The following is a 14,163-nucleotide window of genomic DNA, read 5'->3' as shown; positions in this document are numbered from 1 at the left end:
CAGCACAATTAATGAATATTATTACACTTTGTGCTGGGATAAATGTATATTTATATATGTAAAATGTGATGCATAACTTCAGAATCAGAAATCAGCTTTATTGCCAGGCGTGTTTACACATACGAGGAATTTGTTTTCATTACAGAAGTTTCCACTGAGCAACAGAATGCCAGTGACAGGACAAAGACACAGATAATAAAGATTAAAATAAGAAAAAATTAAAATACAAATGTACACACAGTATATTACTATATTCAATATTATGCTTATAGCTATATTATGTGCTTGACAACAGAGCTGTATATACAGTGTGTAAACATGTTTGGTGGTAATAGGGTATATGCACAACTAGTGTTTCTTCCCATACCGATCAACTTCCGGTGAACTGTTAATGTGATTTTTTTCAATTTAATCCGGTTCCTTTTACAGCATCGATGTTGTAATGCAATTTAAATACAATCAGTTAAACAGACTTCAGCGTTCATTTAGTTGTTCAAGCGTAAAACGAGATGAAAACTCTTTTACACGCAGGTGCTTATCATGATTAGCAGGCTAGGGCAGAAATTCCATTGAAAACACTGAGGTAAAATAAATGTTCATATTTTAAAGACATGGCGTGGAAAAATGTAATTTAATGCAGTGCTTCTTGTATATTCTGAGACCCACTTTCTATACTATATCAATCAGGCAGTGGCGATCGTTGATTTTTAAAGAAAACAGACATCATGCCGATTTTGCAACTGCATACAGTTCACTGAAAGCGCTTGATACAGGTTACTGAAAAAAGTCTTTCCAAAAACTGCTGCATTTACCTTATCCCACAAATCATGTTTGTTAATTAAGCAGGGTTCATCGCTAAGGATTTTTTCTACTGGCCCAATTGGCCCAGTGGTTCAGATTTTTACTTGAACTGCCAAAATTTTCACTGACCCCACAAAAAAAGAAAAAGTTAATGGCTATTTCTCAGCCACATATTTTAAATAATGTGTCAATACCTAACTTCAAAACTGTAGGAGCACAAGCCACAATTTAGGCACACCCAGCAAAAATGATGAGCACCGTTTCTACAAGTTTAATATTAACATATTTAACAGAAACTAACAAACAAACAAACAAAAATCTGCATGCGCTCACCGGCCCTGCACACACTGCTCGACATGAATGAGATGAACTGAGTTATGATAATAACTGTGCTGTTCTCACGGGTGCTGTCTATTAAAAAAAAAAAAACATTTTTTACTAATGCTTTGCTTCTTAGACTTTACACACCTGAAACTTGTCTATAGCACTTGCTCACTGCTGCTCTTATAGTTGTGTCAATTGCTTCCTTGTCCTCATTTGTAAGTCGCTTTGGATAAAAGCGTCTGCTAAATGACTAAATGTAAATGTAAATGTATTATTATTGCACAGATGATATTGACAAAGAACTTTTTATTTGCATGTATCATCTTAATAGCAATACCGGTCTTTTCATGAGCTGCAATATTAGTTTCATCTTAGTGAATGCATTCTCTTTTACGATGCACTGCCAATTGCATTACTGACAGCATTGTGACAATTAAATAAAGGATTAAATAACGTTTTAAGAACATCTTGTGCTTAAAATGTGTAGATGTGGCCGTTACCTGAAAACCACCGGCTTTACAGTGAATGACTTTAGTCATATTTATAATGGACTTTAACCCACTGGAAGTCTATCCACTTCTCGAAAAGTGTAAATGGTGGACTAACATTCCCACATGATCACTGATCAGATGTGCCATTATTTGTAACTTTAGGTGGTTTCTAAAACTAAATCTGTCAGTGTTGTTTTCGTTCTCTCATATCCAGACCGTCATCTGAACTGAGTGATTGACAGCTGGTATTAACCAATCCATACGCATTCTGTTCTACAGCAGTGGGCCAATAAGAAGAGCTTGAAGGCAGGCAGGCATTGTAGGATTTGTTTACTGTACCAAGTTGACACATCAACTGTTTTAAACAATTCCAGTCATTTAAGCCATTCCTGCATTTGGTGTCATTTTGGTGCAAAGACGCAGTCTATGTGAATGTCTCCTAAATCTGTGCACACTGTGAACATTTTGCAGTAAAAACTGGTCGCACGGCAACAATTTTATGCTTCACCAGTCTATAGGGTATGTTTACAATTCTAAAATGCACGGCACTGCTTATATTTCTGCCGCGCCACAGAGCGATATCTGATATCCGGTGTGAGACCCCCTTTAAAACTGTTTTTGCATGTAACTGATAAACAGTCAGAGCCTAATTAAATTTTAGTGACAAGACAGCCCTGCCAGTTACAATCCTGTCCACTGTCCCGAGCATCTCTCACGCTGTTCTTATTCTCGAGCCCTATTAAGGTTTTTTAACATTTTCACTTGGACTTGAACTTTTTTTGATGATTTATTGGTTTGTCCTTATGAATCCTTTACTCAAAGAGCACCAACACATTAATTACCCCTAAAGCCCTATTAGTTTGATTCGAGATTAATATACAGTATGTTTTCAGCTCTTCTACCTGCTCCAGTTTGGTGGCAAACGCGACCGTCACTGACAGCACGAACATCTCAGCGCAGACGTCTGCAGGACCGATCTGATGAAAACCTTCCTCCTCATTCAGAAGCGCTTGGAGTTTAGCCGCATCCAGTGGAGGCAGAGCTGGAGAACCTGGAGAGTTACATCAACAACAGGATCAACAAAACAACACTCACAACACGACTATCAGCTTCAGGACATCACACAGCATCTGGAATGCTTGATTCTGATTGGTCAATCATGACATTGATTGCATGGTATGTTATTCCCAGATATATGGCTGAATGATATTGGAAATATCAGACATTGCTTTATTTCGTTTTCAAACCTTATCATTATCCTACATTATTATTTTTAACAAATACAGTAATACAGTGACCATTTTCTGCCGCTTATTATTCCAGTCTTTTCTCCCATAGGAACCTGAACAGGAAACGGAAGTTCTAAAACAATCACAAAAACAATTGTACTTCCTCATTGCAGAATGAGGTCAGTTAGAGCTGTACACAAGCATAAATGGACTGCTCTGATGCAGTCCTGTACCTGGTCTCGGTGGAGCTTTCTTGGCTTTGAAGGCTTCTGCTGTTTGTTTGGTGTCGTTCTCTAAGATCATGCCGATCAGCAGCGCAGGCTTTAGTTTGGTGTATTTACTGCTGAGAAGAGGATGCCATTTAGGAGACTGAAAAACACAAATAAGATGATCGAAGAGACAATATGAGCTTTAGGTGCTAATAAACAGCCAACGTCTTAATAATAGGCAGGTAATAAGGTATTAGTTAATAGTGAGAATTAGTACTAAAAGTCCGCATGAAGTGGAAGCCTCGTCTGGTTTATTTTTGTGTTGTTATGCAGCTCCTATAGAGAAACTAAATGATGAAACAGTGGGCGTGGCTTGTTTTCTCTACTGTGAGCTGATTGGATGTAGTAAAGTAGGCATTTTATTCATAAAGATGGGGAAAAGGGTTTGGGGAGAATTACAATCTAAGACTCCTCCTCCTCACCATTACTGTTGTGTGGGTGTGGTTAAGTATGTTAGCCCCGCCCAGTACCTCAGACAGAGCTAATCTGAGAATTGAACTGAAAGCAAGCAGGACGAGCATTTTCAGGTTTTAATTAAAGATTACAAGAGCAAACTATTGTTTTTATTCTTAATGAAACGCACAGATGAATTGTTCAGCACAAAATTAGCTGTAAGCTAACCAAATCAATACGGTTAGTTCTGATTTCATCTAGACTATAAAGTCTTACTTTTTCACACATTAAAAAAAAGTATTTTAAATTCAGTTAAAAAAGGTGCTAAAATAAATGTTTAATGGTTATAAATATTATTTACCGTAAAAAATCTGTTTGTGTGTGTTTCTTAATATTTATATCATCTGCTAATGAACAGATTTTCAATTTAGTTCACCTTTATTTGTATAGCGCTTTTACAATGTAGATTATGTTGAAGCAGCTTCACATAAAAGGTCACAGTAAATAGGAACAGTGTAGTTCAGTTTTCAGAGTTTAAGTTCAGTTCAGTTCAGTAATCACTACTGAGAGTCCAAACACTGAAGAGTAAATCCATCCATGCGCAGCTCTGCAGATCCCGAACCATGCAAGCCAGTGGCGACAGTGGCAAGGAAAAAACTTCACCAATTGGCAAAAGTGAAGAATTAAAAACCTGGAGAGAAACCAGACTCAGCTGGGCACGACCATTTCTCCTCTGGCCAAACGTCTTGTGCAGAGCTGCAGTCTAGGCGCCGGAGGCTGGAGAAGCTGGACGTCAGCGAAGATTCGTCTGTTCCTGGAGCGTCACATAAATCAGTCTCATGCTCTCCACTCCTCCATGACCACCACAGCAGCTGCTCAGGATAACCTCACGTGGAACTGAATCTGCTACTGTCCACCGGAGGTCGCACTCCGGTCACAGACGCATGCTTTGAGAGCCTGTCTGAATGAGTAAAATACGTTGTTTCCACCAAGGCATCCTGGGGTGCTGAAATATAATTGGCTAAACTGGCATTGGGCATGTTAAATGATCAAAACAAAAGACAAACGTTCCAGCATGTAACGCACATGTTTAAAGCAGAATATAAATATAGATAAACAAGAATGTTCACCGAGCATGTTTCTGAAATATCTGCAAACATATTATGGTGTTTTTATGCTTTAGAAGAGTCAAAAACTGACACACAGCACCTTTAAATAATAATACATTATTAATTTCATTATTCGTTATTCATTTAAATAATATATTTTTGATAAATTTACAGTGGGAAATTTACTAAATAAATGAATTGAACACGATCTTTACTTAATAAAAATTAAAAGGCACCTATGATGAAAATCACCTTCTGTAAGCTGTTTGGACAGAACTGTGTGTAGTATAGTGTGTCCACAGTCATATTGGGGTGATAGAAACACAATAAGTCTCTTTTATTTATTTATTTAAATAAGATCCAATACAAAATCCAATACAAAAATGTTAAAATAGGATCCAAATTCCTTACATTTTGAGGCCGACCGCAACGTGATGTAGGAGTGTGGTTTCTCCGCCCAGTGAATTGATTGACAGCCGTGTATTAACATGTCTCTGTAGTAATGTGTATAGTCATATCCACAAGACAGGACATGCACATCTGTTCAGCTCTCTGTGATCATCAATCCTCATCAAATGTGATCAAGAGTGAGTTTTACAAGTTTAACATGTGTTTTTAACAGTGCATGTGTGTAATGAATTACTGATTTACTTCAGCTTTACTCATCAGCACAGCCGTGTGTCAGTACAATTATAAAAGACGCTTCAATCCCGGTTTGTGGACGTTAAATCAGGTTTATTTTGTACATTAACATAACTGATATCCAAACAGCAGTGGATATAAACCTGTATCCTGTCGCATTTGCCGTGCAAAAACAGTGCAAAGTCAAACGCGCATGCTGTGTGTGTGAATCTTCGTGGCAGAAAGCCTTGAATTAACTCCACAACAAAATCCATCAAATAATTATTGGGAAAGTTCTTACAGTAGTATTTCTCACAGACGTTACGTGAGATCTGCTTCTTCATGTCTGTCGGTTATCTGACGCAGCCGAGGCGGAGACTGAGGGACACTCTGAGTGGCACATGGGAACGGTGGGCAGGGGGAACTAGCATTAAAGGCACAGGCCACAAAAACAGCTACAGTGTGTTCAGAGCAGAAAATCCCAATTTTCTAAAAGGTCTAATAAATGATCTGATGGGTGTTTTGAGCTGAAACTTTATAGACACATTCTGGAGACACAAAAGACTTAAATTAAATATTGAAAAAGGAGTAAAATAGGTGCCCTTTAAATCATTTGACCCATTCAGTGTATTTTTGGCTATTGCCACAAAGATACACCTGCAACATAAGACATCTCTGAGGATCTGACCTGCTTGATCTCCTGCACTGATCTCAGGTCCAGGACGATGTATCCCACACTCTCTCTGGCAGACGTGTTGGAGTCCACTGCGTAGCACTGCAGTTTGATTGGTGTCCTTTGGAGTCTGTAGGAAACAGGACACTGAGCGCCAGTGGAGGATTATGGATAGTGACGGCTGCTTTTTAACTAATGCATCATGAAACTTAGAAACCTTTACGAATCTTTTGTTTCAAATCTGTGGTTTGAAGTGACAGTAAATAAATGGTTCTCCACTAGAGGGCGATCAGTGTAATACCATAAAATCCAAAGAAGCATGCAGGGTTCACTCAGATCGCCCCCAGTGGTGAATCACTACACAGGTTTCATAGTTTTTACCTGATCTTGGCTCAGTTTTACGTGTTTGTAGGCGTTTGAATGAGACATTTGTAAAATGACAGGAACTAATAATAGTCAATAGTCTCTGTTTGGCCTGTTTACTGTGGAACAAACAATATGTAAGGCTAGAAAATTCATAAAAGAAAGCAAAGTATGCATACTGTAGTGGCACATCTTTCATGCACATCCTTGTGTACTACCTTTTGCAGCCAGTCCAACAACCAGTATTAAAAAAAAAACCCGAATCTTCTTTTAAAAAGGGTTTACTGAAGAAATGCAAAATGAAAAAACAAAGATGCAATAAAAACAATATAGCTCGGTCAAAAAACTGTGTTGCTTACAGTGTTCATAACTGCAATCTGACCTACACGTATAACCTAAAGGCATCATGACGTATTACTGTCGGAAGTAAAAAAAAAAATACCAACAGAAAAGTTTTTAAATTGTATTAATTATTAAATTATGCAGTTTAGATATTACAATCATTATGAATTCTTTTTATATTTCAATATCAACTTTTACCATGTTTTAACCTTTTTAACTAAATTTTTATCACAAATGAATTACGCATACCTGGTCTTACACATACTCATAATACTGTATGATAGATGATGAGATAAGTGCATTTATTGGTTACTTTCAATTTAACGTTTGCAATATGTTTGAAAAGGTTAATTCTAAAGCATGCTTTGCATGCATTTTGATGCACTTACATGGTTTTGACCATTAGGTGTCTAATGCATTTTCTGTTTGGAACGCTTCGAAAAGGTGAATTAATTTGAGAAGCCATTGGTTCTATTGTTTCACAGCTTCATTTCTCCCACCCTTACTAATTATGGAAGATAATACTGATGATCAGGTGTATGAGACAAGCTGACACACACACACCTGTGCTGGTGAAGCGTCCTGCGGTCCAGCTCCCAGGCCAGTTCAGTGCAGAACTGAGGCTGTTCCTTGTGCTCCACGGGGTCTGTGGACAGAGTCTCTCCATCAAAACGAGCTTCCACCACCAGAGAGAGACGTGGACTTCTGGGAAACTGACGACCTGAAGAAACACAACGGAGCGGCTCAGTTTCAACAATCAAAATATTACACAGATTACTTCATTACATGCCAAAATGTGTAGAGATTATTATGATCTCTTAGATTACACACTTATGGATAATAGTACACCAATTTTGTTTAGATTAGGACTGCACAGTTTATTGTAAAATAATTGCTATCGCAATAATAGCACATGCAATATCCACATCAGAGAGAGGCAATAAATGACAACAGCCAATAACAGAGTTTTGTCAATTTCATTCATCTAAATGTTTGTTTTTAGCCTGAATTAGATTTTATTGGATCAGGATTACAGGAGAAATATCTATTACCAGTTTATTTTAGTATGACCATTAAATAATGAAAAAAATCCATGTTATTTCACAAGAAATATTATTGCAATGCTTAAAAACAATATAGCATAATTTCCCAATATTGTGCAGCCCTAATTTAGATTACGTTTGTGCTAACTCTCATTTGACGTCTCATTTATTGAAGCAGGTTAATCTTGTGTTATTTTGACAGATAGAAATAAAAATATCTTCATTGTTTATCAAGATTTACCAACAGCTTGTGCTTAAAGTGCAATGATGGACAGTTAATACTTCACAATACTCACACTAATATACCTTGCAGTTATTGAAACACATATTTACTTTACATTAAGCACATTTAGAAAACAGCAACATTACAAAAACATCACAGAAAAACATCACAGCAATTTCATCAAATATTTCATCTAAAAAACGCTAGAAGTGTAGATGACAGTATTAATGACATATAACCCTTTACATGTTAAATATATATATACAAATGGTTTATTATAAAAAAACATTGAAAAAATAGAAAATTAAGGAGAATCAATGAATTGTGAACAACTTACTGCCATTCTGTAAATTATATTCAATCATGATGTAATCCATAAAAGTAACTGTAGTCTGATTCTGAGTATTTTTACGTTCTGATTATTGTTATTCGATTACATGTAATCAATTAATACACAGATCAAAGTGTAATACAGCTTTAACATTTCTCAGCAAAACATAATTACTATCATTTCTACCATAAATTCCAGAATACAGACAATAATGAGTTTACAGTAGTTTCTGTCTCCAAAATTCTCGTCAGTAATATTTATTTATTTGTTATTGTGTTATATCAGCAGCACTGGGTATATTCATGGCAACACAAAGTATTCAATATAGAATTTACAGATCATAATAGTTTCTGAATAATCATTCAAATGTACAAAATAACATACAATAAACAACAACGCTGATGAAAAGGTCATAGATGTTCCTTCAGTTTGATCAATAATAAATATTCTAAAATTTCTCCTTTTTAAACATTTCCTGAATAAAAACATTCTCTAATATCACTTAAAAATACACATTTAATAAAATATGTTTCTTATCAGTAGTATTTGGTACAGGAATCATTTGCTGACATATTAAAAGACTATTTAATGATAAATATTTGTCCCTAAAATACGTATAATTGCCATCTGAAATCTGTATTCTTTGTCACTATCCTTCAAAACAGCAGATTTCAGACATTTTCCAATATAGTTCAGCCCTAATTCAAGTGTACAGATATTTGTTAAACTAATTTCCATGACTTTTCCAAAACTTTGTGGGTTTTTCTGTTTTTCCAAAACTTTTCCAGGCCTGGAAAATGCCATGTCAAAATTCCATGACTTTTCCAGGTTTTCCATGACTGTATGAACGCTGTGAACATCTGCATTTAATTCATTGTTAATTGCGTCTGTAGTTGATGCAGACACAAAAAGTACAGTGTCATCAGCTACAATAAAGAATCTGAATGTTTGATTACCTGAGGGAGGTCATTGATATACATCAGGAAAACTAAAGGTCCCAAAATACTCCCCTGTGGGACGCGCATAGAACAACCTAATGCCTGCGATGCTGTTGTACCAACTTTAACAACCTGAGATCTACTAGAGAAATTAGGGCTGTGCAATTAATCGAAAATTCGGTTTTGGCTTCTAACGATTATAAAAAACATTAATGGAGATAAACGATTATTGCATTATTTACCGCCCCTTTCCATTTGTGCACATTTTTTGCTTAGCAAAGCTCAGTTTTATGTGAACATGACTAAAAGCATGTGCTGTAACGTTTCACTGATGAACATTCGAATCCTTCATGTTTTTAAAAGTGCGAATGAGACCGCATCCTGTTGTGTGTGTGCTCAGCCTCAGAGACCAGCAGAGCACAAACACAAGTCATCTTAATGCAAGCGCTTTAATGGTCAAATAGGTGTCAGAACGCGGTGTTTGGTGATTATTCACATTAACCCTCATTTGTGTAATAAACAAACGAGTTGAGAATCAAAAGACATGTGAAAGAGAAAGCATAAATCAGAAGCGCACTGTCACCTTAAGAGCATTATTCCTGCTGCCGACTGTATTAATCCTTAATCAAACAACAACAGGAGAAAATCCCTCACTGCTCTTGACTGAAGGACTGCTGGAGCTGTAATTAAAGTGTTTTCCTTACAGTGAAGATGCTTCAAGCAGTTTATTTCATATTTTTATTCTATTGTATTTATTTCTCTTTCCTTATTTACAGGGAGGAAAATAACTGTGTGTGTATATACATGTATATATATGTCACACTTTACAATAAGGTTCATTAGTTAATGTTAATTATTGCATTTACTAACATGAACAAACAATGAACAATACATTTACTACAATATTTGTTCGTGTTAGTTAATGAAAACACAGTTGTTTATTGTTAGTTCATGTTAACTCACGGTGCATTAACTAATGTTAACAAGCATGGATGTTAATAAAGCATTAGTAAATGTTCAATTATGATTATTAAATGCTGTACAAGTGTTGTTCATGATTAGTTCATGTTATTAAAGGCATTAACTAAAGAACCTTATTGTAAAGTGTTACCATATATATATAGTTGAAGTCAGAATTATTAGCTCTCCTGAGTTTTATGAAAAAAAGATTTTTTTCAACACATTTCTAATCACAATAGTTTTAATAACTCATTTCTAATAACTGATTTATTTTATCTTTGCTATGATAAACATTTGACAGCACATTTTGTAACCATAACAAAACATACAAGTTTTAAAATGAAAACACACAAGTACGGCACCTTATTCTCTGAAGAAATGTTATATTAACGTTACTAGAAAAACATTTGAGTGTATATTTTGTAACCATAACAAAACGTACAATTTCAACTAATTTCTAATAACTGATTTCTTTAATCTTTGCTATGATGACAGCACATAATATTTTACTAGATACTTTTTCAAAATACAAGCATTCAGATTAAAGTGCGATTCAAAGGCTTAATTTGGGTAATTAGGCAAGTGATTGTATAACAGTACTTTCTTCTGCAGACAATCAAAATATATATATAGCTTAAGGGGGCTAATAATATTGACCTCAAATAGGTCTTCAAATATTTAAACCTGCTTTTATTCTAGCCAAAATCAAACAAATAAGCCTTTCTCTAGAATAAAAAATATTAGAGGAAATGCTGTGAGAAAGTCCTTGCTCGAATAATGTGATTAAGGGTGAATAATTTTGACTTAAACTGATAATCGTGATTACAATTATGATCAAAATAGTCGCGATTATGATTTCTTTTCCCCACAATCGAGCAGCCCTAGGAGAAATATGATGAAAACATATCTATTGCAAAAGAAAAGAGATTATATAGTGTGATTAACAGAACCAAAGGCAGTTCAGTTATTTAAATCATTAATATACAGTAACTTACAGATGCTGTTGCTAATTGGAGAAGTTAGCTTAGCAAGGTATATTTTAAAACTCTTTTATTATCGAAATATCTGTGCGAAACATGTTATAATGAAGTTTTAGAGTTACTGAGAGTGTCATAACTCTGAAACTCAGCTGATATTAACTCTGTCATTAGTATGACACTGTATTGGCTTTGATTTAAATGTCTGCAGTCTTAAATCACTAAATCTCACACTTACCTTCAAGAATGGAAACGACAATCAGCAGCTGCTCTGACTTTGAAGCCATGTCATCATCTCTCTGCGTTATTCACGCAAAAACATGATGGTTTTAGGACGAGTTTCTTCTTGTGTTTGTGTTTAGCGCGTCTGTTGTGTTTAAACGACGGTAACTGTCACTCGGTGGCACTTCCGCCGGAAAACACAGAGGCGTGCGTTTGAGGCGCGCGCGCTCCCCCTGCAGGAAGGAAGAGCGCGCTACACGTCTCTTGTTAATCATAAATCTATTGTTTTTACGGAAAATAGATGAGGTAAGTCATCGAGTGTATTTTAATAAGAATTGTTAACTTAAAGGCTAGCGATTTTGTCAATCTGCAGAGTTACCATGAACTACGCTTGTGATAATCGCTTATGATAGTTACCATGGTAACTGCCGCCAAAATATCGTTAAATACTATGTTTTTGCTCATTTACATTGAAAATTGCGTAGTACCCTTTGAAATATAGACTACTGTAGTACTTTGAACATCATTCATCCATTGCACATCAAAACACCATTCATAGCACGTTCTGTCAGGTAGCCTATCATTTATTTATTCATTTTCTGTTTGACTTTACACACTAAAACTGTGTAAACATAATAAAAGGATTGTGCTGCTGATTAAGAAAAGTACAGGACATTTAATAAGTAGAAGATAACGCACACATGTGCTGAAGAGGAGTGTGTATTAGAAAAAAATCAGTTTATATTCTGGTCTCCAGCACCGCTGCTGAATCTGAGACGGTGTATTTGAGACTTTGTTTGTCAGATTTCTGTCCTCTAATATCCCCTGTGTGTTGCACTAGTGTCTTCCACATCTCCTCCTCCTTGTGTTGTAGCTGTGAAATAACTCAAATCATTCAGTGGAGTGATATGGAGCTATAATGCTCTATAAACCTGCCGGAACTACTTTAGCTGTGCCTTTATCTGACAATAACCAAACACCCGGGAGTGACCCGCCTCAGCCAATCAGAATCCAGCATTCAACACCCTCATAGTTTATTGTCAGTTTATGCCACCAAGGAAAATAACATTTTGTTGACCTTATAATTTAGATACAAAAGCACTATATTTTCAGATATTCTCTGACATATTAAAAAGTTTTTTAAAAAGTTTTTAAAATGTTTACAAAAAAATTCTCATAGATCTGTGAACATGATGAAACTTTTCATTATTTAATTCTCTGATTGAGACTGGTTATGGCGCGCACTGGCTAGTCAGGCTAATTTGAGCTGATGCCAACTTTCTTTAGTTTAATCCTAAAAAGGAGACCAAATCTGATTCTCTGATTGTTCTTAAGCTACTAATAACTAGGGCCAGACGGAATCTGCGGACATTTTTTGCTATTTCTGCAGAGAATTTTGGTAAAAATCTGCGGATTTCTGCGGAATTATTTTGGGAGTATCATAACTAAAACCTTAATATGTGAAATAAAAAACAATTTTTTAAAAACTTTTATTTAATGTTTAAAATGCAAATCCAATTAGATCCACTTTATTTGGTAACCAAAGCAAGTCTCTCATAAAATATCTCTACTAAAAGACAGAAAGTATTACTGTACAAACTGCATTGTACATAAATCAGACTAACATTTTCATATTAGTCAAAAATATTACTCTAATTAATTAAAAAACTGAATAAATATAGATTTACACACATTTACTCAAGTAAATAAACAGAATTAATGATGGGCTCAAAATCTGCGGAATTCTGTGCGCGCAGATTCCGTGTGTGCCTACTAATAACATTAAAAAATATTAGACAACTTCCCAACTAAAAAGTTACCCAAAAAACACCCCATGTACAATGAAAGGAGCATTCCTGAATATTATTAGGTGCTGTTTACACTAGTGTGTGTATTCGATTTTAAAAAGTTGTTTTAGAATGAAAACGCTCTTGCATTTCAAAATTAACCATCTCCGTCGAAAAGATACATCATAAAACGTGATTTGTGATCATTCGCGCTCACTGGGCATGCACATATTATGCACGATTCAGGGAACAAAACGCAATAGGTCAGAAGACCAATCAAAAGTTTCTGTTTCAGTCCCTTTATACTTAAATAAAACACTCGCAATTACAAACAAAAACAGGATCTTTAGCATTTGTCAAAACACACAAGTTGTCGGAGTAGTGTTTACGCCAGTCATAATCATAACAAAACGTACAAGTTTTAAAATAAAAACACACAAGTATGGCACCTTATTCTCTGAAGAAATGTTATATGAACGTTACTAGAAAAACATTTGAGAGTACATCTTGTAACCATAACAAAACGTCCAAGTTTTAAAACGAAAACGCACAAGTACGGCACCATATTCTCCCAACAAATGTTCTATTAACGAACGTCACTAGAAAAACATTTGAGGGTACATTTCATAACCACAATAAAACGTAAACATAACCAGGCGCAACCATAACAAAACGTACAAGTTTTAAAACGAAAATGCCCAAGTACGGCACATTCTCATAACAAATGTTATATTAACGTTACTAGAAAAACGTCTTGAGAATACATTTTGTAACCATAACAAAACGTACAAGTTTTAAAATGAAAACGCACAATTATGGCACCTTATTCTCCGAACAAATGTTCTATTAACGTTACTAGATAAACGTTTTGAGAATACATTTTGTTACTATAACAAAACGTACAAGTTCTAAAACGAAAACGCACAAGTACGGCACCTTATTCTCCGAACAAATGTTCTATTAACGAACGTCACTAGAAAAACGTTTGAGGGTACATTTCATAACCACAACAAAATGTAAACATAACCAGGCGTAACCATAACAAAACGTACAAGTTTTAAAACGAA

The 14,163-nt window shown here is 35.4% G+C and overlaps 1 protein-coding gene across 1 annotated transcript in view; it reads right to left on the bottom strand.

Moving 5' to 3' along the window:
- Window positions 1-11,474, bottom strand: part of cep120 (centrosomal protein 120) — a 50,661-nt gene extending 39,187 nt beyond the window's left edge. Inside the window, exons 1-5 of the mRNA XM_056464212.1 lie at window positions 11,326-11,474; window positions 7,180-7,336; window positions 5,926-6,040; window positions 3,079-3,214; window positions 2,519-2,667 (exon numbers count right to left, since the gene is read on the bottom strand). Of these exons, the coding sequence (XP_056320187.1) occupies window positions 2,519-2,667; window positions 3,079-3,214; window positions 5,926-6,040; window positions 7,180-7,336; window positions 11,326-11,374 (606 nt within the window). The 5' untranslated portion in view covers window positions 11,375-11,474. The remainder of the gene's footprint in view (window positions 1-2,518; window positions 2,668-3,078; window positions 3,215-5,925; window positions 6,041-7,179; window positions 7,337-11,325) is intronic.
- Between the last annotated feature and the right edge of the window lie 2,689 nt (window positions 11,475-14,163).

The sequence above is a fragment of the Danio aesculapii genome, chromosome 8, assembly GCF_903798145.1.
Source record: "Danio aesculapii chromosome 8, fDanAes4.1, whole genome shotgun sequence".
Classification (NCBI taxonomy): domain Eukaryota; kingdom Metazoa; phylum Chordata; class Actinopteri; order Cypriniformes; family Danionidae; genus Danio; species Danio aesculapii.
The sequence above is the reverse complement of the archived record's forward strand: the minus strand, read 5'-3'. Positions and strand labels throughout refer to the sequence as shown.